This window comes from Euprymna scolopes, chromosome 13 (assembly GCF_053919585.1).
Source record: "Euprymna scolopes isolate OS-2025 chromosome 13, ASM5391958v1, whole genome shotgun sequence".
NCBI lineage: Eukaryota > Metazoa > Mollusca > Cephalopoda > Sepiida > Sepiolidae > Euprymna > Euprymna scolopes.
In genome coordinates, this window is record NC_136494.1 from 69,235,973 (window position 1) to 69,262,382 (window position 26,410).

The 26,410-nt window shown below is 33.3% G+C and overlaps 1 protein-coding gene across 2 annotated transcripts in view; it reads left to right on the top strand.

The window, feature by feature from the left end:
- The window catches only part of LOC145292061 (uncharacterized), a 146,263-nt gene that overhangs the window by 35,808 nt on the left and 84,045 nt on the right, over positions 1–26,410 (top strand). For both annotated transcript variants that reach the window (XM_080138109.1, XM_080138110.1), the window contains 7 exons: positions 7,721–7,828; positions 9,071–9,119; positions 10,381–10,439; positions 14,611–14,646; positions 16,583–16,635; positions 21,824–21,884; positions 22,298–22,369. In XM_080138109.1, the coding sequence (XP_079994235.1) occupies positions 7,721–7,828; positions 9,071–9,119; positions 10,381–10,439; positions 14,611–14,646; positions 16,583–16,635; positions 21,824–21,884; positions 22,298–22,369 (438 nt within the window). The remainder of the gene's footprint in view (positions 1–7,720; positions 7,829–9,070; positions 9,120–10,380; positions 10,440–14,610; positions 14,647–16,582; positions 16,636–21,823; positions 21,885–22,297; positions 22,370–26,410) is intronic.

Sequence of the window (26,410 nt, forward strand, 5' to 3'; positions counted from 1 at the left end):
TATTTTCAAATATTTGTACTGGTGTTTTGTTGTCTTAATTTCATTCATTCAGAGGAAGTTTTGCAATAAAGATGAAACATTGATGAACTTGGTTTGTTTCTTTTTTTTTTTTTTTTTTTTTTTTTTTTTTTTTTATCTCTCTATTTCATCGGAATACTATTTCCATTATTCTTATATATATATATATATATATATATATATATCATCATATAATGATTAGATCACTCTGACAGACGTTAAAAAGTATTTAAAAAATAAATGTTTAAATTCAACAGCATTTCTTGCAGTTAACGGCAGCCGAATGGATTAGGTCCTTGCTAATGGAGCCAAGGATGGCTTCTGTTGCCGGGTTCGGATCTATTGGCTGGTGTTAATTGTGACACTCTGGAGTGATGATTCCCAAAAGAATGAAACACTAGTGTCCGTAGGTATTTAATAATTACTAGCAGAAGTACCCGTCGTTGACTGGGTTCAAAAACAGCCTACAGAAAATGGACTGTGATTGATGAAAGTATGATAGGTTATGAAAAGGAGGGAGTTGTAAAGAGATAGATTTTGATACTCAAAAATTTTACCCTAAGCAAAATATGATGAAAGTAAAGATAATTTTCGCGAAAATATATTTTTTTATATCAACTTTGTTTCCATTCGTAGCCAAGAGTGACCAACAAAATGATGTTCCCTCATAAAGAGAAAATGTTATATACATAATAATATAAATATACAAGAAATAAATGTTACCATAGTCAATAAAGTTACTTTTATGAAAGAAAAGTTCATTGATTTGTATTTTTAAGTAGTTGGTAAAAAAAATTTTTTTTTTTTTTAATTCACGAACCGGTTTTAAAAAAATCAAAATGGCAGCGACTTTGAAATGGAGAGCCCTGTTTTCAATTTGAAGGAGGGGTGGGGTACCTGAACATTCTGTGTTAACAATTTAAGAGAGTTCCATCAACGTAAGGAATATTTCTAAACATATTTTAATGTTTTCCGTTATTTTGTACTTGAGGAATATTCGATTATGGCATGTATAGTTTATATAAAAATTCATTTAAGTAGTTATCGCCTCAAATTTCGTTTTAATTTTGATTCGTTGAAATTATTTCAAGTAAAGAGCATTAAAAACTATTTAAAAAAACAAAAACATGAATTGAACTTTTATTGACTGTGGTAACATTTATTTTTTGTATATTTATTTTTTCAGGTAGTCGTTTGTTGGCTTTTCTTCTAAACACTCTTACTAAATAATATCGATGAAATATCAAAAAACAAAGAAACAAAAACAGTTTTGAAAAATAATGAAGCTTTACTTACTTTAGTAAAATAATCCAAAACAGCAAAATGGGATATTAAAAAAATAAACACGTAATTACTTTAGTTTTTTAAAGCAAAGAATCGATTTAAATATGAATAAGAAGAAAATGGTGCCCTTTTCAAGCAGAACAGTATTGAGCAGTGTAGTATTGCGCCGTCGGATTCTGGGTTGTACTATTGTAATGTAAAGAACATGCAGAAAGGGTTGTAATCAACTGAATTCCTTCTAGTACACTGACAAAAAAAAAAGCTTAAACAGATATATAAATAAAAATAAAAAGGTTATGTAAATGTTTTGAAAAAGAGATGTAATTACGTGAGCAGGATTTTTTCCTTCTTTTGACACAATAACAAGTAACGTTCTTATTTTTTATTATTTATCTATTTATCTATTTTCGAAAGAGTACCACGTGCAAGTGGAGAAGGAAAAAAACAGATTTATGCAAAATTTGTGTCGAGAATTGTCTAAAGTTCTGACTTATTTTTTTTGGCTTTCACTTTAATAAGAACGTGAATTTATGAGGTGAATTTATTCGACACAATACGATTCAACTCAAAAAAATAAATAAAAGCTAACATGAATTAAGATTAAAGTTAAGGTGTTATTGTGGACCTTCACCCCTTTTAAAAAACCTTGTTAAACTTTGTGACATATTTACATTCTATGGAGGTCAGGCGCGAACGAACACCCCATAATTTTATTATACCATATTTCTTCAAACTGAAACATAATTATCAAAGTATACTTATGCAAACAGATATGAAAAGTCTTTGTTAAAGTTTGTGCCATATTTCCATGGAGTATAGGCGCGAACGCAGACCCCACAATTTTATTATACCATCCCTATTTAAGTTGAAACATACTTATCAAAGTATTCTTATGTACATTTATATCAAAAACCCTTGTAAACGTTTTTTTTTTTTTCATTTTTTATTTATATACTTTGGGGGGGGGGGGCAGGCGCGAACGCAAACCCACAATTTTAATGAACCACCGTTCTGCCAGATCAAACATACCCATTCCTGATCCTCGATACATCTTCTATCATTATATGTAATCAGTTTTTTAAAATAGTCAACCATATAGGAGCCTATTCGTGACCAGGCACACACACACACACACACACACACACACACACACACACACTCAGCTTTATATATATATATATATATATATATATATAATTATTGCTAGTTAAAGATTTCATAGATTGAACCTTTAAAAAGTTCCAGGCGTCTGAATCGATGTTAGAGTCAATCATTTTGACTATCAATTCCATGGTCCTCATATACAGTCATTGTATACATAGTCATTTCGAAAAAAAAAAATAAATAAAGAAATGAAAACCAAACAAAAACTGCCGTAGCAGACTACAGATAAGCGAATTCGGTGTTTGTGCATCTATGTTACCGTGCTATTTTTTAAATAGTATTTTCGAGTTAAATTCAATTTTGTATGACATTTTTGTTCCTTAAATTGTTCAGTGAAAGTACAGAATAGTTACAAAACACTCTCCCCTCCCCATGTTAAGAATGGCTTTCTAAATAATAACGTTATTATTCCAGCGAGGTAACATAAATGCATAAGTACCGCGAATTCTTCTTAAACATTAAGAGAAAATAGTAGGAAATTAGTAATAAAAATCACTTCATGTTGGTTTTTTTCTCGATCCAATAATCATTTTTAGCGCTTTCAAGAAGTGTATATATATATATATATATATATATATATATATATACTAGCAATCGGTGCCCGGCGTTGCCCAGGTGTTTTGAGGTTAATGCTAAGAAAAAAAAACGGTCAATTTCTTAAAACTTTGACCCCTATTATGACCTCTTAACATTTATTGTTTAGGGATCAAGTAAAGTTAATAAGTTAGATCCATGTGCAAGGAATCTATATCTAAAATATCACGTGTTTACTGTTTAGACCCAAAATTGTAGGAGGAGTTTGGTAGAGTTCTCAAAGGTCAAATCATTGAATATTGACCACTTAATCGCCAAATTTCTGTCGAAAACCTATCACATCGATTTCCCCAAATCTCAGTACCCTGTATATCAAATTTCGAATCTCTAGGCTTAAAATTGACAGAGTTTTAGCGTAGGGAAATGCACACAGACACACAGACATACACAGACACTTAAACATGTGTGTGGCATCCGTCAGTCGAAACGACTATGGATCAGCAGCGCCGTATTAAGATGTTGTTATAAACATAAACATCATATATATAAGGATAATAGTACGCCATATATATAACAAAAGACCATTATTTACTCAAGTGAAAGGAAAACCCGGGGGAACTTTACCCAAAAATAAATCTATATTTTTTTTTGTGTGTAATGATAGTCTTATAAGCGAGTAATTAATAATTCAGCCATCTTGATTCTTAACCAAACAGAAAACAATAGCGAGGCCAAATTTCGCGAATTTGGCCTTTTTTTTAAAGCAGTTTGGCCTTCAAAATTTCTGTTTGGCCTTTTTCTTCACCGATGAAATCTGGAGACGCAACGGGAATTTTCGACAAAAAAATGTTGTTACTATGCACATCTATGTAATGAAATACAATTTGTGGCAAAATTTCAGGAAAAACTAATGGATGGTTATCTCGCAATAGTCCGGACAATTCGCTAAATTATCTTGTCAAAACCTTAAATCTCGAATTTTTGTGCATTTTTTTTTTTGGGGGGGGGCTAATTTGGCATAATAGTGTCCATTTAATAGTATTATCTTGAAAAAATAAAAAAATAAGAAAAATTACAAAAAAAAACAAACAAGAACAACAAAAGTGTGCCGTATTTTTAAAAGTTTTATTGCGTTGTTTTTATTTGCTTTTTTTATTTCATCGGTGAAGAAAATGGCCAAACAGAAATTTTGAAGGCCAAACTGCTTTAAAAAAAAGGCCAAATTCGCGAAATTTGGCCTCGCTATAAAAAAAAGGGAAATCCCCCTACTTGAACTTTCTGTTTAATTTCGCTTGTAGCGTTGATTTTTTTCTTTTTTCGCTATAAAAAAATAACTACTTGATGAAATTACGTGATTTTTTCTGTAGGAAAACTTTATCCCATGACGAGTACGTACAATATATTTTTTTTTTAAATATTTCCATTTTTTAATGTCAATGAAAAACTGCACAAGTACCCAAACCCTACAGAAAAAATCACGTAATTTCATCAAGTAGTTATTTTTTTATAGCGAAAAAAGAAAAACATCAACGCTACAAGCGAAATTAAACAGAAAGTTCAAGTAGGGGGATTTCCCTTTTTTTTTTTTAGCGAGGCCAAATTTCGCGAATTTGGCCTTTTTTTTTAAGCAGTTTGGCCTTCACAATTTCTGTTTGGCCATTTTCTTCACCGATGAAATAAAAAAAAGCAAATAAAAACAACGCAATAAAACTTTAAAAAATACGGCACACTTTTGTTGTTCTTGTTTGTTTTTTTTGGTAATTTTCCTTATTTTTTATTTTTTCAAGATAATACTATTAAATGGACACTATTATGCCAAATTAGTCCCCCCCCCAAAAAAAATGCACAAAAAAACGAGTGAACGCGCGTATTTTTTTTTTTTAGTTTAGTTTCATAATGGCGGCCGTGATGTCGGAGGTTCGATTGTTAGATTGTAAGTTAGTTTCGTATTTTTTTAAGTTGTAAATCACAAGTTAGAAAAAAATTAAACCCTTCCAAGATGGACAATAAATAAGACCAAAATATTTTATGGTAAAGTTAAGAGCGTAAGAACTATACTATTTTAGGAAATGTGATTATTGGATTAACCAATCAGAAATCGTCTGTGGCACACACATCTCTGTTTTTATAGATATATAGATAGATAGAAGATAGATAGAAGATAGATATATAGATAGATAGATAGATAGATATACAAGATAGATAGATAGATAGATAGATATACAAGATAGATAGATAGATAGATATAGAAGATAGATATAGATAGATAGATAGATAGATATAGATATAGATAGAAGATATAGATATAGATAGATAGAAGATAGATAGATAGATAGATATACAAGATAGATAGATAGATATAGAAGATAGATATAGATAGATAGATAGATATAGATATAGATAGAAGATATAGATATAGATAGATAGATAGAAGATAGATAGATATAGATAGATAGATATAGATTGCGTAATATTTGCGTAGAAATGAAGAAAATCAAATTTACTGTGTATTTATCGTGTTGCCATAACAACGTGACGTAGCCAAGGACGGTAGTGGACGTGAGTGTGTGTGCGTGTGTGCGCGTGTTTTGTTTCGTATCTTATCAACTTCTTCGAATCTATGTGTACAGTAATACACACCCGTTTTTCGAGCTGAATAAATGTGTTACATTGAATAAAAACACGAAGTTTGGTAGAAAAGTAACTTATCTTGCCTTTGATAACATTTATTTGTTATATATTTGTTTTTTGACAACTTTTTCGAATCTATGTGTACAGTAATACAAACCCGAAATGAAAAGACCACGAGGGAACGCGCGTTTTACATAAAAATAAGTATTTTTAAATTTTATCTTTCTAGCTTTAAAAAAAGTTTAAAAATTTTATCAGCCGGCATAATTTATTTTTAAATATTGAAAAATTTCAGGAAAATTAATTTTTGCTAGATTTTCAAAACATTGTTTTCGTGTTGTGTACGTGTCTGCGGCTAGCAGAATGGCGGCCGTGGATGTCGTAGGTTGGATTGTAAGATTGTGTAAGATTCGTATTTTTTTAATTTGTAAATAAACAAGTTAGAAAAAAATTAAACCCTTCCAAGATGGACAATAAATAAAGCCATAATATTTTATGGTAAAATTAAGAGCCTACGAACCATACTTTTTTAGGAGATGTGATTATTGGATTAGCCAATCAGAAATCGTCTGTGGCACACACATCTCTGTTTTTATAGATATATAGATATAGAAGATTATAATAAATAATTACACACACACACACACACACACACACACATATATATATATATATATATATATATATATATAGAATGAGTTAAGAAGATAAGCATAAAGTTACAGAGGAACTTTATTACATTATTAAGTTAATAAGGGTTACAAAAAGAGGAATAAGGAAGAAACCTTTAGGCCATGGCAGTTCAAAGCTAAATGCTTCTTGTCAGAAAGAAGATAAAAAGACAACACTGACTTTGAAAACATTCAGATTAAAATTGGAAAAAAATTATTTTCTAATGGGCAATGAGATGGATGTGTATCTAATATATATATATATATATACACACACTTTATTATGTTGACAAATTTTCACTGGCTTTCACAATCTCAAAATGTGATTGTCTTGTTAATGGAAGAAATAGATAACAAATAAACAGCCAAATGGTTTCAATAATATTAATAACCAAAACTCATTTTATTTGTCTTTTATTTCATTGTCTTCTGTTTCCGACTCAATCCACCTTTTATTTTGTTTTACAACCACACAGACATGGAAACTCAAAATCCAAAAAATAACTGACATCAAAGTGTGTTCTTTCACAGAAGCCTGAAAATCTTTAAATTCGTTAATTTATTCATACCTTAATCAACTTCACACCAAGTCTTTCATGTTCAAAGTTTGTTTTGTTTTCACACATTTTGGGCACCTTTCGTAAGATTGTCAATGCTGAAGAACTGGACAAAATTTATCATTTTTAAACACGTTTTCAAACTTGTAAATCAGCCGCATCTATTTAAAGCTTACTAAGTTAATTTATATAAAAAAGTTTTTTTTTTGTTTTATTTCTCAAGTAAAATAAATTTACATTGTATTTTGATGTTATTATGTTCTATAGACTAGTAGTTTCAGAACAATAAATATTTATCATTTTATCATTAGTACCAGCAATAGAAAATGAAGTTAATATTTTTTTTAAAAGAATCATTTTTGGAATCTAAAATTAGGCTAAAATTTTTCTTATTTTGTTTTCGAATACCACAAAATTTCAGATTTTCTCTATTTTCAATTCTAATTAATTGTTCCAACACTAATATAAATATTTATAATTTTGATGTATGTAAAATATAATATATTAAAAATTAGTATGTACATATATACATGCATCTCATCAAAAGGGACAACATGATGTAGGTATTTGTGTGTAAGGGAGGAAACTCTATCACTTGGCTAAATGAATCTGAATAAAAAAAATGTCAGCATTCCCATGCTATTACCATCACTAATCAAAACAGCAATAAAATTCAGTTATATATTAATCTGGTTTAACATGTTGGCTTGGGTTGAATAAATTTTAGAAATAGAATTCTAAATATACCTATCTCTGTCCAGGTCTTTATTTATCCCTCTTACTCTAAAGTCCATCCTTATCATTTCCATTCAAGTAAATAGTGTGGATAACAAGTAATTGATTTTATTTTCTTTACTCCAGGTGACCAATCACCAGGGTAGAGGACGACTTTTCATTCGTTACGCCTTAGTGAAAAAAATCCTTGGTCTACCAGTTGAGCTACTTATGAAAAACAGACTAATGGCAGAGGTGAGTCAGTTTAATCAATTTTTCTTTTTTTTTTTCTTAAATAGTTTTATCTTATTTGTAACCCACAGAAATTAAACCATTAATTCTTGACAGGGTACAAAAACAGCTTTGGAATCTCGTGAGCCATATAATTTTCTCCTCCTTGCTACTTCTTTCTCACAGAAGAGACATTGCAAGTCTATCTCTTCTTTATTGTTATTTTCATGGCACGTTCTCAACTGAGCTTTAATCTATAGTCTCCCCACCCCTCCTGTAAAACATTCACAACAAAATTCCTCTTGTTACAACCATTGTCAACAATTTCTCTTACTCGCCATCTGTGACTAAAACTAATGAAAATTTCATGATTAAAGTTTCTTTCTAAGAATTGCCCATCTGTAGAACACAATACCGTGTAGTCATCTTCAAGTCCAATGAAACAACTTCTTGTTGAGTTGTCCTTTTAAATAATCAAATTCTGTTCAATTTCCATGATTACCAATCATTACTGTGTTGTCTCATCAGCTCTCTCACACTCATAAACCCTTATCCTTGAATTGCCTTTGGACCTTGATAAGTAGTGACCCCCACCTAGTAAAAGTTCAAGAAAATAGGCTTTAATTGTTGCATACTTGGCTGAGCCATCTTAACATGTATTTTGTTTTAATTAAGTATATAGGAAAAGGCCTTAAGAGAGGAAATGTTGATTAACTCTCATTTAGTAGAATAATAAATTATACACAAGAGTTCCAATCAAGACTGGTCACTCTGAAGACCAAGTGATATAAATTGATAAGTGTTGAGACATTATGTTGAACAAAGATGGCGGCAGTAAATCAAATCGGTGAAGAATCAATGTAGTCCCGATCTTGAGTGTTAACTAATTCTTAGTAACAAAGATGGCGGCAAAGAATCAATGCAGACTCGATCTTGAGTATTAAGTAATTTCTAGTAAGAAAGATAGCGGCGAAGAGTCAATGCAGTTTCGATCTTGAGTTGTTTTGTGACTGAGGCAGTGGTGAACTGATTGAATCCAAAATTCGACATTTTTTATAATAACTTTTGAAGCTTCTGACTGGTTGATTATTATAGCTGTAGTTATATAAACGATCGTCAAAATCATTGGAGTCGTACTCCCATTATGAGTCAAAAACATTTTAACATAAATGTAGGTGTTAAGTGTCATTAACAACCAGTTAATCAATTTGACTTGTAACTTTCCAAATTGTCTTACTGTAAGACATTTTTTATTTCCGATTGCAGACATGGTATCATCCAGAACATTCCATACTTGGAAATGAAATTTTATCAGGTAAAAAAAAAAAGACGATTTCATTATAATACTTGAGCATTTACCTTTGTCCCAATTTACTTTAGAAATCCTTTGAGACTGAGACAATTTTTGGTCCCAGTAAAGAGTGCCCTGTTTGGGGGTAGCTGGATTTTCCCTACATTAAAAACAACAATTTTGTGTCTAACTTTGCCCTTGTGGGGAGGTAAGTAAATAGGGCCAGTAACTAATGTTCGCTTATATGTAAATTCTAATCTTTTCTATTTGTTCACACATTTTGACATTGTTGCATATCTGATAAATAAGTTCTCCCACTCTAAGGAAGGGGGAGTACTTTTTGTTTCATAAACTAACTTAATTTGTGTTAATTCATCCATTTTTATTTTTTTTTTTCATGAAAAATGCTTAAATTGTTAAATGAATATTGAATTTTCTTATGTAAAGTAAAATACTGCATGAACTCTAAAAATGCCACTTATGAAATCATTAATAAAATTCAGATTCCTTTCTGCAACCCAACCATATTTGATGCAAATAAACTTAATTCTATTCCTGACGTCCACCAAGTTACAGACCAGATTGTTCAATAGTCTTTGTTTTATCACTGTTCAGTGATATGTGGAGCACTTTGATAAGTGTTCTATTAGTAGCAAATGTAATTCTGAGTGAGTTTCATACTTATCAGACTTTTTTTTCTATGGTGTTATCTCAAAAATGTTTATTAAAAAATCTGAGTAAGCCTTCCTACGAGTAAATTAAAGAAGGCAATCACAAGTCAAATCAGGACAGTGCCAAGATCTATGTCAGAATTGACAATTCTGCAAGTTGTATCCACATGTGCTTATCATTGAATGGCAATAAAACAAAGGCTATTGGATATTCATTACTGAGACTTGATATATCAAATAAGATTGAATTGCAGAAAGGATTAACTTCTTTTATGGAAATTATCCTGGCAAGACATGAAGCCTCTTGACATACAGAGATAAAAAAAATTATTCCAAGTTAAAAACTAGCTAATGATATATGTGTGATAGATAAATTCTGACCTAAAAACATAAATTCTTCCCTCTTTGTCAAAAACATAACTTATGGAATGTGAGGACTAAAGGACAAAATAAGAAAGCGAGAGTTATGAGGCTGCCAAAAGTAAACCCAAGGTCCATTTTCTACTCTCCTTTTATTAACAATACCATAGGTGGTATTTTTGAGGGGGGGGGGGTCACCTTTTTATAACGTTTCGTATACTCAATAATTAGAAGCTCTCCACTTTCTTTTGCAGAAATTTTTATTTCTTTACTATTTGAAATTACAGAAATCCGGTTTTTACTCAATTTGAAGGTATGTATACACTATAAGTTTTTTGTTTTCTTCATTTAACCCTTTCAGCCCTCCATGGCTAATATATTGGACCTAGCATCATAGCTAAAAAAAAAACGGCATAGCCGATATTTTGGGATTAATACATTATCAAATAATTTTGTTAATCACCTATCATCTTCTTGTGTTGGAATTTTATTCTTGTTTAATCTTTTTTCTTCTCTTTTTCCACTTTTTCTTCTTTATTACTCTTTCTGATGTGATGATGATTGTTGTATCATGAAACTGAATTGTACTCGCTGATTGGTTTGGAAAGTTCCTGCTTGTGTTTTGAGGATTTGCAATATTTCAGGAGTTGGGGATTTGCTGTCCACTGGTGTGAGATGTGTGAACTTTGCCTTCATCAAAAAAGAGATAAAAATTGGAAATAGTCTTAACTGGACTTTAAAACAGTTGTAAATCAAGAAAGTTTGGAGATGAGCTAACCAATCGAAGGTTATGATTTATCCGGATGTTGTGACTCGACTATCAACAAGTCGAAGAAGAATGACATGTCAGTAAAGACATAAGAATCAGTAACGTTCGTGCATTAGAGGAAAAAGACAGAATATTTCTTCTAACAATAAAGAAAGTGTTTTAATGGGCTAACACGAGGTCGAAATGCTGCATGGCTAAGTTTAGCCAGATTACAACTGGAAAGTCGACTCTGGTGTGCACAATTCTTTATTGTGCACACCAGTAAATCTGCCAAGCAAGGTAGTGGGAACTCAGCTGCTGAAGAGACAAAACTATGGGAATAACCAAAAGAACTTTGATTGAACATTCGGGGTTTTATTTTCATCATCTACAAGGGACTATCATGGATTTATTTACCCTAAGGCAAAAAAGAGATATTGACGACTGTTAAGGGGAAGTACCTTCTGGTGACTTATTTCCGTCCACACATAAAAAGATAAAATATCGTCCATTATAAAAAGTGCTTCAGTAAATGTCTTCTTTTTATCTATCTCTCTCTTTGCTTCTTCTTTTCTGCACTCTCTGTTTTTTTTTTTTATACTTACTTAAGGTCCATTGTCCCTTTAGCAAGGGACAAATTTAGCAGTTGCAGGCGCGAGTGAACATTTTACATCTTATTTTCTTTCTACCTCTTTTTTTTCTCAATAAATTATTTTGTCCTCTTGATGGTCGTTTCTTGCTTTTTTTCTTGTTTTTATTGTTGCATTTTTTTTTTTTTTGTCTCTTGGTAACTATGACCCCACGGGATAACTCGTTGCACATAGTGACAAATTTTTCGCATACTTGGTTGCTCATTGCTTAATTGAGCCAGTGTCCAAAGAGTTAAGACAAATAATGCTTTACATGTATGGACAAGAGTATCTATTGCTTTCTTATGAAAGACCAAAATCAGCTCTCTGAATAACTTAAAATGGGAGACACTGTACATGCTAAGCTGTACTGTCTTGGTTGTATGCTATTCCTCTGTAAAATATGTAGTTTCTTTTTCAGTGAGATCAGTCCATGCCAATAAATTAAGATTTGGTGTTGAATAACCCCCTCCTACTAACCTGGGTATTCCCCCTTTCTGAAGTCATTTCTAATGACTTAGAAGCATACTAGGTCAATTGGAGAACATGCAACCACCTTAGAATGAAAATTAGCTATAGAATCAATGTAACTATTTGCAAATGTGAAGACGAGGATCATACGATGCAACACTGTCTTGCCTACCCTCTACTTCACAGCCAGTACAGCTTAAAATATAGAGTTCAGTTGTTGTGTTTTAATCTTGTGCCATACATGAATTAAAGTTCATAATAATAACTTGTTGCCTGCTTATTTCTGTACACCCTTCCTGCAATCTTTTCAGACTGAGGAAACGTCTGCCAATAAATTTTTTCATACCTTTGAAAAGGATTAAGCCGAGACGAAATTGTTAAAGACAGAGGAGGTTTATTCACCACAATTGTTGTTCGATATCACTGACCAATAGGGTGGGGGGAACATTAATAATCACTATTTTATCATGTCCTATCAAAGCATTTAAATATTACATGTAAACATGTAATGAACCACCGACTCTCCTCACTCTCTCTTTGAGCTATATGGCATCATATCCATTTCTATCACTTCCGACAGCCTTAGTAATTCTAACCTCAAGTTCAACAGGTGCATCCTGACTGAGCTTTCATTTCTTGTGATTTATTATATAAGCAGCTATTTGTTTTAATATAGTGTTGACCCGAGATTAGCAAAACAAGAAACTAGCCTTGGCTGGGAATACATTAAAACAAACATAGATTACACTAGCAGTTCTGCCCGGCTTTGCTTGGGCCCTATGTACTATTCATAACTTTATGTGCATATGTATATATTAAAAAGTGTGTATATGTACGGTAGTGCCTTTCTATATAATAGGATTCCTTAACTACTGTAGAGAAAAGTTTGTAGAGACCGCAGACGTCAAATTTTAAAAAAACTTTGACCCTAATTTTGACTCCTTAACATTTATTGTTTTGGGCTCAAATAAATTAAAATGTTTGACCTATGTCCAAGTAACCTACATCTAAAATTTCAAGTGTTTAGACCACAAATTGGGAGAGGAGTTTGGTAGAGTCTTCAAAGGTCAACTCTGTAAACATTGACCTCTTGGCAGCCAAATATTTGCCCAAAACTGATTAAAAATTGGCTTAATACTTTGCTCGAGACTACAAAGGTAAAATCTTTTGAACTTTGACCCCTTGGAATCCAGATTTTCAGAAAAAAAAAACGATTAAAAAGCTTGCTCTATGTCTGAATACACTTTATGTAAAATTTCAAATGTTTAGAACAAAAAATTGGCTGAGTAATTTGGTAGAGACTGCAGAGATCAATGTTTTTTAAAACTTTGACCCCAATTATGACCCTTAACATTTATTGTTTTGGAGTCAAATCAAATTATAAAGTTAGATCCATGTCCAAGCAATCTGTATCTAAAGTTTTAAGTTTTTAGACCCACAATTAGCGGAGAAATTTGGAAGAGTTCTCAAAGGTTAAATCGTTGAACTTTGACCCCTTAACAGCCAAATTTCTGGCCGAAAACCGATTAAAAAGAATTTCTCAAATCTCAATACCCCTTATGTCAAATCTCGAGTCTGTAGACCGAAAATTGACAGTTATTTGGTAGGGAAGTGTACACACACACACAAACATTTTCACTTTTCTAGATATACTAGCATGGGTGCCCGGGTGTTTGGAGGTGTATGCTGAGCAAAAAAAAAAAAAAGAAACAATCAATTTTTGTAACTTTGACCCTTATTATGACCCCTTAAAATTTATTGTTTTGGGCTCAAATCAAGTTATTAAGTTAGATCCATGTCCATGGAACCTATATCTAAAATTTCAAATGTTTAGACCCAAAATTGTCGGAGGAGTTGGGTAGAGTTCTCAAAGGTCAAATCGTTGAACTTTGACCCCTTTACAGCAAAATATGCAGCAGATTTCAATCTTCATCATCTAACTACGAATAAGGATTCAATGCACATGGAAAATTACAGATTTCATACCTCTAAGAATTGGCTCTTAACCGACACTTGACAATCCAATGAATCATTGTCAGTTACATTGGAATTTTGTTATTTCTTCAGTCTCCATGGAATCGTTGTAATATACATCATTTACAAGACTTGTTGGATGCATTCTAAGAACTCAGTGGTCAGTTTTTTTCTAGGTTATTGTGTCTGCACATTACTGCAATAACTAATAAATAATATATAATAAATAAATAAATAATAGCTGACTACAATATGGTTATCTTCAAGTCTAACGTAAACAAGTCTTTGATGAGCCGTTCCATATAAGTTAACAAATTTACCGAATCTCCATTACTAACGGTTACTATATTGTCCAATTTCTACTGTACACTCTTTAACGCTTATCCTCGAGTGGCCTCTTGGCCTTGATAAGTGGTGATGCCTATGTAATAAAAAAAAAAATAAATAAATAAAAGAATAAAGACCTGGCCAGAGATAGGTTAGTTTGGAATGAATTTCTAAAAGCTGTCCAACACTTGGCAGCATGCAAAAGAAATGGTAAATGAAATATGATTATTATTAAATAATTCCATTTTCTTTTCTATAACCTTGATAATAATGATTTTCAAAAATTCAATTAATATAATTAAGAAAAATCACCTTTTTTTTTTTATTTCCTCCAGAATTCCAGCTTCTTAGATGAAACGTGGATGCTTCCGGTAAGTCAACTTGTATTTAAAAGATAAATGCAATTTCAATATTCATCACTGTGTCAGAAAATCTTTCATGTTTTTCATATGTAAAAGAAAGCAAAATTTTCCATGCTAAATAAATTTTACTTTATTAATTGTACAATTAGCAGCAAGAAGTACCTGCTACTAAGTGGCATTTGATACGTGCGATTTGTAAATATGCACGGAGTTGCATATTTAAGTAGTGCATATTAACTGCAGACATTGTAAGTGCTAGATCAAGGATGTGCATATGTGCTTTTCATTATTTTTCATTAATGACTTTCGTCCTGCCCACGACCTGCTATAATACCATTCAATTCACATAGTCGAAAGAGTTGCCAACTCCTATACTAGACGCTTAAGTGTAGTATCTATTCTTCAGATGCTGCACTTCCATTTCTTGTTCTCTTTTGGTGAAGGAGCAGTCCTTCACGACTGAGACAATTTTTATTTTTTTACCTTTTCTCCACGTTAAAAAACGACCCTGGTGTCTAACTCTGTCCTGTGGGGAGGCATTGTAAATAGGTACTAGACGCTTGGCCAAGAGAAAAGTGCAGGCGCACAGAGAATTGAAATGCACGTTCATAATTTAATGCATATAATAATGTCTTTTCTAGTTACTTGGTCTTCCAAGTCTACCTGATAGATTTTGAGCATATTTATTATGCCGGCTCTAGTGGAAAATGCTCAACTGCCTGAGAACAGAAATAGAGCAATTAAAAGGTGCTCTGACTAGATGTGGCTACAAAACTGATCCAACCATATGCAAATGTGGAAAGAAGGACCATACGATGCAACATTGCCTAATCTGCTTTTTACTGCCAACCGGTGCAACTTGAAAGATCTTACAGAATGCAACAATAATGTAGATGACTGTTTTAAAAAGTGGGGAAACTATTGTATGACCATGTCACTTCAAAAACCTGCAATGGATATGAAGAAAGTTGATATTTGTTTTGTTTTCAGAGGCACAATGTTATCTAGTGCTTGAATAGGAGAGTGCTTACAGCCAGCAGCCTTGTACTAAACCAGTGCAAATACATCATCGTACATAGTCTTTAAGTTTCAATTGCATTATAAATCATTCAAGTTGTTGCTAGTTTTAAATTTAAAATAAATGCTATCTTACTTATAAAATGTGCTACTATGTCAAAGGTGTGAGTTCCATTACAGAAACGTTGATTTAATTTGAATAAAATAAAATATGCATCACGTGCGCTTGAAAGTCAAATCACAATGCAATATTAGGAAATATATTGTGCTACTATGTATTTATCTCCCCCAAAAGAAAAGTTTGACATAAAATTATTTTTTTATGTTGGTTGGAACAAAAATTAAAATTGCCTCAGTCGAGAAGGATTTTTTCACTGACTGAGGACAGAATATACTAAGAGTAGCATCAGAACAGATACTACATTTTGTTCCTAGCCAAAACGCCAAGGAGTTTTAGAATGTGTTACTTTGTATGATATTTTAATTTACAGTTTTGAAATTGTAAAAGGTAAATATTTTGTTGCATTTATTTTGTGTTAAAAAATGTGTATATTGTGTATGGGGGGGTATTTTAATTTCCTATTTCATCATGAATGTTTATAAAGCAACATAAACGGATTCTTTTTTTTTTTTTATCTTAGGACAATTCAAAGCAAGGAACACCTAAAAATGTTTTCTGCATTTCTCTTATTGTCTTTATTTAATTGCTTTACTTAAACACAAGGTCGGTTTTTAATGCGGAGAAATGCAGTTTCCCAAAAGGGCATTCTGGATTGGAATAAAAAAATAATAGTGCTTCAGTCCAGAATTTCTCATCCACTGACTAAGGATATAAAAAGATTAAATGACAATATCAGAACAGATGCTACACTTTGCTCTTCATTATTTCTGTTGCTGTCAATTTAAACAGTAATCATTTTGCTTACAGGTTTATAAAGACTATGAACTTGTTCCCTGTGATGACATTGGAATGACAGTCCAGTAAATATGAATTTCTTTCTTATATTTAAAAAAAAAAAACGTTTTTCTTTTTTTTTTTTTTTCATCTATTACAAAATTTAGATATATAATGACATTATGCGCTTTTTTTTTTTTTACATAGACATCACCACTTATCAAGGTCCAGAAACCACTTGAGGATAAGGGTTAAGAGTGTACAGTAGTCAATTGGACAATATAGTAATCGTTAGTAATGGAGATTCAGTAAATTTGTTAATTTAAGTGGAACGGCTCATCAAGAACTTGTTTACGTTGGACTTGAAGACAATTAGATTGTAGTCAGCTGGAAAGCAGAAAATTTGAATCTTAATTTGTTTAATACGAGTACTTGAGGTCTTGGGGGCGGGGTAGGATTTAAAAAGTGAAATGTATGGTAAATCAGATATAGAATAAATTTGAAGAAGCCTATATACTTTTCGTATAACTAGTCAGCTTTGTTTCAAGATGATGCATAGCCCTATCATTTATTCATAAAATGTCTTTTAGAAAATTAATGCTTTAATCAACTCAAAATCATACTTTTTTTCTGGTATTGGCTTAGTGCATGTGTGCTGCTATCCTCCAAGGACAAAGTTTTGTTGTCAACTGAAACAGACCACTGTGTACTTCGAATATCAATTTTAATTATTCAATTAATTCAACATATGTATATACAGTGTAGTGATGTATGAAAGTGAAACCTAGCCAGTTAGTTGAGGACATGCATTGCATGGAGGGAATTAGTATCAGAATGATATGGTGCATGTGTAATGCGAGTCTAAAAACAAGTTTAGTTCCGATAACATCACAGAAAAATTAAACCTGGACAGTATGGGGAGATGTGTGCACAAGAATAGACTTCAATATGTTGAAAGAATGGATTATAGTTCTTGAGTTAGTAGATGTAGAACAGTTGAGGTCACAGCCTCAGTTCATAAGAGAAGGCCAAGAAAAACATTGAAGAAAATAATAAAAATTGATCTCAGGGAAAGAGGGATAGTTAAAAACAGGCCAGAGGCAGGTTAGTTTGGAAGTCAAATTTATTAAAGTCCGCCAATGCGTGCCAGCACATAAAACTGATGTTAATGAATCATCATCATCATTATTACATGATCTTTAAAAGATGAGTGATTTATTCACCGTTATGTCCAGTAAAATCCAAAAAGAGAGAAGAAAAAGAGACTTTATTTTAAGCTCATGCTTAATTATGTGATGTTGTGCAAGCCTATCTTAAATGCAGAATGGAATTATAAAATTGTCTCTGAAAAGACATGATTCCATTACTGTAAGATGAAAACCGGTTTTCTTTTTTTTTTTTTTTTTTTGTTGCAGACCATCTAGTTGCGTACAAATCGCAAGAGCAATAGGAGCTGTCTATCATCTCTGAAAATGTTCAACGAGCGAAATCAAAGATGCGCCAATCCATGTTATTACAGTAGGACGATTGCCAGCATCATCAAAATGCAAATCCAGACAGTTCAATGCTTGAGGGCACAGCTCAACAGATTGGACAACTGTTTGGAAGTGCTGGATTGGAAGCCCAAGGCCGACGACACCACCAGAAAGACTTGAACCAACTTGAACTTGGACTCTACTAACTATGGTTAGCACATCTAAGACCGTAAACGACCAAGTTCTCTCTGATTCTCTCTCCTGATATTGAGCAAGTGTTACAATGGGGAAAGAGGTGGCTTGTTACTTTTAATGCATCTAAAACCAAGCTTTTATCTTTACATCATCAACGCTCTGATCCCCATCTGGCATCAGTTGAAATGAATGGCTCTCGTCTTCGGGAGGCCTCATGTTTTGACAAGCTTCTGGGCTTGACCTTTACTCCTGATTTTAAATGGAGCATATACATTAAATCCGCTGCCAAGGCTGCTGGAAAAATGGTGGGATCCTTCTATCGATCCAGTAGATATCTCACTTCTGATGCAATTCTCTATCTATATAAGAGCCAGATACGTCCAAGGATGGAGTACTGTTGTCACATCTGGGCAGGAGCTCCTAAAAAGGCCTTATTCTGCCTTGATAGAGTTCAAAATAGATTTCGTAGCCTTGTGGGGTATGTCCTTCTCTCTTCCCTGCAATCTCTTTCTCACAGAAAAGATGTTCCGAGTTTGTCTCTGCTTTATCGTTATTTTCATGGTAAGTGCTCGGCTGAGCTCCATTCTATGGTCTCCCCTCGCCAAACTTTCACAAGAAACACCCATCTAGCAGAAAACACTATCACTAATTTCCCCCACTCTTTATCTGTGCCTAAACCTAAACGTAGATTCCATGAGCAAAGCTTCTTTCTTAGAACTGCACGTCTATGGAATTGTCTTCCATTTTTCTGCTTTCCAGCTGACTACAATATGGTTGTCTTCAAGTCTAACGTAAACAAGTTTTTAATGAGCCGTTCCATATAAGTTAACAAATTTATTGAATCTCCATTACTAATGGTTACTATATTGTCCTATTTCGACTGTATACTCTTTAACCCTTATCCTTGAGTGGCTTCTTGGCCTTGATAAGTGGTGATGCCGATGTAAAAAAAAAAAGAAAAAAAGTTCATTGAAAAGGTTGAGGCAATCATTGATGTAAGTCCCCAGGAGCTTATTCGGCAGATTGACAGAGATTTAGGCATCTCACACACATATGTGAATGCATGTGTGAAGGAAGGCTTGAAGTGTAGGTCCTACCAGTGCTAGAAAAGTCAGATTTTGACTAAGAAGACAAAGAACCTCTTCGAAGTTGGCTTGAAAGTCAACACCAAAGTGTACCTGGATGTGCTGAAGAATGTGGTGATTTTTTGGTGCAATCAGGTGGCTGCTGGCAGACCCTGGGTGTGACACCAGGACGCGGCACCGGCCCACAAGTCCAAAAAGACCCAGGCTTGGCTTTAGAAGGAATGCTACAACTTCGTACCCTTCTCTCCCTGACATCCCCCTCTTCCCCTAACCTGAATCCATTGGACTAATTCGTTTGGTTATACATTGAGAATATCACAACATGATCTCTCACAACACCAAAGCCAGCCTGATCCCTGCCATCCACTGAGTATTCGCTGAGCTCTTGCTGGCACTTGTGGGAAAGGCATGCTACCAGTTTCGGACCCATATTGAGGTGGTGATTGAGGCTGAAGGCAGCTACATTGAATAGATGTCAACTCTACTACATAATCAAGTTACCTGAATTGATTTTTTCAATAAAAGTTTTAAAATAAAGCTGTTGTGTTTTTTTCTTATTACAACAATTTTATCGTTCCACCCTGTATGTATTTTCTCTCATCAAAGCTTTTATCAAAAATCTTAGAGATTGGCAACTGCCACTCTCTTAATTGTATGTCTAACGTCATTTCTGCCTTCTAACTTTTATCACTTCCTATAATTAAAAACCTCAGCTTAGATCTCGGCAGGGTCAACATATAACCGATCAGTGAGCTTTGTCTAGAACACATCCTGTTTACAACATAACCGAATTTTATCCGAGCAAATGTATTTAGTTAAAATTTATACTAGCAGATGTACTCATTAATATATAACAAAGAGTCAGAGATGGTCAATGACAGATGTATCCAGGACATGAACATGTAAAAATGTAGTTCTTACAAGACATAGGATGACATGATGGTAGAATAAAGAAGTTAAGAAGTTTATCAAAGAAAAGCTGAAGCAAAGAAGTCGGTGGATAAAAGGTTTAGTGAATAAGGATGTATATCTAGGGGCACACAAGGAAGCAAGAAGATTGCGTGTGTAAGAGTTTAAGTTATACACAAGTAATCGATCCTACCTTGGAGAAGGAAAACGCTCTGCTGAGGTGCGTCTAAGGTTTGCATTCAATCACATTCGAGGTTCAAATCGAATCAAAAGAGGAAAATCAAGAAAGAGAAATGGAAATAAAAAACACCACCTGTTGGGCAAAAGGAATTACAAGGGCAGGTAACGGGTGTGTTATTTAAAGGTGTATGCATGTGTGACATTTGAATATATGCATCTTTTATTTTAAAGGCATGAGCCCATAATAGTAAAATCCATAAGAAAAAAAAAATTGGTACTCTTGCATAATTTGACCCGAATTCTCATGAATTCCCGGCAATCATCGATGTCAGCAGAGCGTTGGTCAAATGTTGAAATGCTAACTCGACTTTTTATTTTATTTTATTTTTTTTTCTGTTATGTTTTTATTAATTTTTAAGGTGATATTAAGTGGGTGGGGGTGACTTTATTTTCTGATTAGTTACTTATTTATTATTTATTTATCATTTTTTTAAATTGAATTTTTGGGAGTTTGATTAGCCAATGAAAAAGCGCTATCTAAATGGAAGCAGCCGACATTCGAATTGGAAGAAAGTGATTAAATCAACAACAAAAAACAAAAGCTGACAAATATATTTTCAAACTCACCAAACAGAAAAATGACAGGCAAGAAAATAAATCTATACATGTTAGAAAAAGAAATGAAAACATCGATGACGCTAATCTCATATTGTCAGGAGAAAAAATTGCTGTCCCCAAAAATGAGGTGCAACAATTGTAAACACAAATATTTACGTAAAAAAAAGATCATGTGTAAAGGATGGTTTCTCCTGGAGATGTACAAATGGACAGTGCCACCACAAGAAGTTGACTGAACAAGAAGTCTTGAAAATAAAAAAAACAAGAAGAAAAAAAATATGGTTACAAAAAAAAAACTTGTACTTACACCTAACAATTATACGGATAAAAAATCTTTTGGAGAAAAAAAACAAACTTTCTGTTGATAAATATTTTGCAAAAAAATAAATAAATAAATGAAATAAACATATTTTAATTTTTCAAGGTATTTTTTTTTTTTTTTTTGTTATTTTTTATTATTTGTATTTGTATTTTTTCCGGTTTGTTTTGTTTTTTTCATTAGTCTTTGTCCGTTACGGCGCTTAGCTGACGCCGATAATTGCCGGTCTCGGCCGATCCATGCTTGACGCAAATTCACGAGAATTCGGGTCAAATTATGCAAGAGTACAAAAAAATATTTGTAGATGCCATTACAAAGTAATAAGGTAAAAATTTATGAAAGAAAAAATTACACGTGAGAAAAGGACAAAAAATATTTGATAAAAAATTTAATGTGATAGAAAATAAGTAACTTTTTTTGTTTTTAAATCATGTAAAGGATACTGATTTATTATATGGACTACTCTAAAATTTATTCGAAAATTCATTTGCAGGTATTTAGTTGGTCGCACTCTCGTTCGAAATGTTGTACCCGGAAGTGTTGCAGAAGAAGATGTAAGTATTTTATCTAACATTTTATGAGCAATACTTATTTTTCTTTCATAGTTTTTTCTGATGCAATCCCCAACTTTAGCATTTTTTTCATTTAGATGTTCAGCATATATACTACTCGGACAATGCTGGCTTAGACATATCATATCAGACAACTCGTGCTTCTCTTATTTTGTCCTTTTAGACTCGCATTCCATAAACGATGTTTCTGACAAATGGGAAAGAATTGCTGCTTTTTGGTTTGAAATCTATGCATATAACATTCATCACTGGTTTGTTTTTAACCTTGAAGTGGTATTTTCTTGCCATAAAAAATGATACAAAGAAAAATTTGCTGATTCTTTAAAGAATGTTGTTTGGCAGCAATATTATCTTTTTTTTTTTTTTTAATGCAAATTTTTTATTGTTTTGTTTAGGGTAAAATTGGCTGTGGGGATGTTCTTGATGAATTATTTGGAATCAGTCTACGTGATGCCACGAAAACCAAAGTAAGTAAAATATCTATTAGATTGTTCCAGAAATTTTGAAATGAGGATTGATAATTTGGATTGGACTACTATTCTCTTCATGGACATGTAGTGCAACAGATGAAGCTGTTCAGTAACAATCAGTTTTAAAGACAGATTTCTGGAGGTTGAAGGTTCAATCCTCGGTATAGACAAGACTAAGGATACAATTATTAATTATTTAAAACTTTTGTCAGGTCATGGCTGTCAGAATGAGAGCAAGCTACCCTGTGGAAGGTTGGAAATTTGAAAATAATATCTAAGATGAGAACTGCTGTATCGAGTGGAAAACAATAGACAGATATAAAATATAGAATAGATTTATTCCATTAAGTACAACAATAGAAGTCCATGTCTAGTTACAATAACTGATAAGTAAGTTAATAAGTAAACCACTATGTGTTCGCATTCCAACTTGTAGCTTTAACTGATGACAACCAATTTTTGTTTATATATTAATATAATATAATATTATAATAATATTAATAAGTTAATATATATATTAAATATATATACCTTTGCCATGATAATTACCCCAAACATCACTGTATGAGGAAAAATATAAAAATATAACTACCAATTTATTTAAATATTATTAATAGGCCCATATATCAATTTAAAATAACTACTAACTCGACCATAAGGACATATATCTTATATATAAGCAAACAAATAAGTAAATAAATAAGAAACCTAAAAAACTAAAAATGAGTAAAGGAATGAAAAATAACAAAGAATAAAAAAGTAAATTAATATGCATAAATAAATAAAATAAAAAACAAAAATTGAAAACACTTATCGGTAGAAAGTCGCCAGCAATAAAGAAAGGACAACCATAAAAACAATCTAGTATATAGGTAATAGCAATAATAGGAATATAAAAGTACTTTAGATCAAAGCAAGAAAAGTAGCAGCCAGACTAATAGAATTCTAACACCTCCCAACTGCCAACAGCTTAATCGCATTAAACAGCACATCCCCCCTCACCCCTACTCTGAAAACTAAAAACAAATGAACGAATAAAAAAAGAGATAAAAAATATAAAAATAGATTAATAAATAAAAATAACACTTATAAAAAGGAAATTAATTTTACCACGAATAAAAGATATACAACTTAAAATATGAGAATTTAAAATCAAGGACAATAAATAACCACCAATCTAAAACAATCACCTAACATCTCCCTACTCATGACAGCTTAAACATGGGAAACAGTATCCCCTTCCCCTCACCACACCTCCTAAAAAACCTTACTGCTCACATTCACGTAGACTGCACCCAAATATCTTATAAAAACCAATGTAATCTTGACATCCATTTCAATATAAATTCTTTTTTTGGTCTGATGAAGTGTTGTCCCTGAATTGGGACTCTACTGAAACATGTATGCACATATGTAACCAATAATGTTTGTATAATAAACAGACTATATATACCAGCTCTATCCTGCATTGATCACTTTTTAATAACCATGCGGGTTTCATTGGATTTCCATCTAGGAAACCAATCGCTACAACAGATATATATATTCTTGGAGAGATTTTAAAATAACTTCTTTTCTCTGAAAAAAATGTTATATCCCTCAATATTATTATCTCTATTCTTGCAAGCACATTATCTTTAACATTGTTCACAAAACACTGTTTATTTTTTACTCAAATTTGAAAAGGTGATTTATATGGTTTGTTTTACAATGTCTTACATAACATTTTGCATTCGTAATTAGAACTGTGTGCACCTGTATGTCAATTTTTCTTCATTTATTTTTTTTTTTTTTTTATTTCTAAATGTTTTCTTTTGATTTTTTTTTTTTTTTTTTTTTTTTATTACATTTTCACCCCAAACAAGGCACATTGCCACTTTGGTGTAGGGGGCTACTATCAGGGGAAACATCTACTGGGGTACTATGTAGGGATTAGGGCAGCGAGATGTTGGTTCACGTTGCACTTGAACTTATGCATGTCAGTACAGTTGGGGAAGCAGTGACCTGGAATGGAATTCCAAAGTCTAGCAGTTCTGGGGAAGAAACTACTGGAGTAGAAAGATCTTTTACATCTAAGGATCTCTACAGTGTGGGGGTGGGATTTTGCAGCTTGTCGGGTCTGTCGAGGGTGTTCACGTCGTGGGGGCACTAGTGCTTGCAGTTCTTCAGAGCATTCACCATTATAATACTTGTAGAACAGGCAGAGGGATGCAACGTTTCGACGATGGGACAGAGGCTGAAGTTTAGATGCCAGTTTAGGGCCTATCAGATTTGCGACTCTCTTTTGAACCCTGTCAAGGAGCGAGAGACTAGTAGCCGATGCACCGGCCCAAATATGACAGCAATACTCCATACATGGGCGAATAGTGGCCTTATAGAGGTACAGGATACTTTCGGGTGTTAGAAGTTTTCTAGCACGGTAGAGAGAGCCCACCTTCCTTGCAGCGGCCCTGGCAATGCCCTCGATGTAATTGTTCCAACTCATGTTTCCTGTGAACGTTAGGCCAAGGAGCTTGAGAGACGTACTCTCAGATAAAGAGTCGGTGGCCATTGCTATAGGTGGTAGAGAAGGTTTCTTGTAATTATTGAATGAAACCAGTTTTGTCTTGGTGGCATTGAACGTTACCATCCATTTTTGTCCCCATTCCACTACTGATTGGAGGTCATCCTCTAGTGTTTCTGCCATTACTTTAGATATATGTTCATTTGTTTTCCTGTCGTGCCTGCTATAGAGTGTGGTGTCATCAGCATATATACCCAGAGGCAATTTTGTCGGGGAGGTCATTTATGAATATCAGGAACAGCAGAGGTTCAAGGATAGATCCCTGGGGCACTCCCGCATTTATATCATATTGTTTAGATGTACGACCGTCGAGGACAACCTGGATTTTTCTCTTATCTAAGAAGGATTTAATTATGTTAAGTATTCTACCAGTGATACCGTAAGATCTAATCTTCCTGAGGAGACCCTCATGCCATACTCTGTCAAAAGCTTTAGATATATCTAGAGCTACCGCTCTGCCCTCTCCCGCTTTGTCCAGTGAATGGTATATGCGTTCAGAGATTACAGTGAGGATGTCTGCCGTGGAACGGGCTTGTCTAAATCCATATTGTTTGTCAGTCAGTAGTTTAGCATCTGTAAGATGATGGACTAGAGCATGGTTAATTATGGTCTCAAATATTTTGGCAAAAAGTGGGAGGAGGCTAATAGGGCGATAATTTAATGGGTCAGTTCTTTCGCAAGAATTCTTGAATACTGGTACCACAGAAGCAGTTTTCCAACAGCTCGGAAAGCAAGATTCATTAAGGCATTTGTTGTAGAGTTTGGAGAGAACTGGAGCTACTTCGGCTGAGCACTTTTTTAATAGCACAGCTGGGATGAGGTCGGGTCCACATGCTTTGGAAGTGTCAAGGTTTTTTATGATAGCATGCACCTGAGCAGGGGTGATTTTCAGATCGTCTAGCGTGGCGTCTGTCCGCATAGGAAATTGAGGTAGGGGGTGGTTTTGATCCAAATGAAATACACTTATCAAAGTATCAATAGCCATTCTAATTATTACCAGTAATAGTAGGATTTGGATGTAAAAGATACCTAAGACTAGCATATCCAATTGTACAGGTTAAAGTAAGCAAGGACACTCTTGAGATGGTAGACTTTTTGCTACCTATGAGATATGCTGGAAGTGGCTGCAAATCAAGTCTGATCATCAGTCACAACAGCTTGGAGAACATTCAGAGAACTTCTCCCAATCCTAATATCCCAAGTCATTTCAATTACTACCAGGAGTTCTAGATCTATGATAGCTGCATAAGAAGCAATAGGTTGTATAGCAGTGAGTATTGAGCCCTCACCTAAGCTCAACCCAAAAGAAATGACAGGTTAGTGATTAGCTGGATATCAAATGTAAATCCAGACCAAATCTAAAACATTGAATCAAACACTCTACTTGCAAAATTGACCATCCTAAAACTTGATGTCTTAATAAAGACAAACCATCTGGACAGAAAATGACCAACCATTCATAGCATGGCTATTGT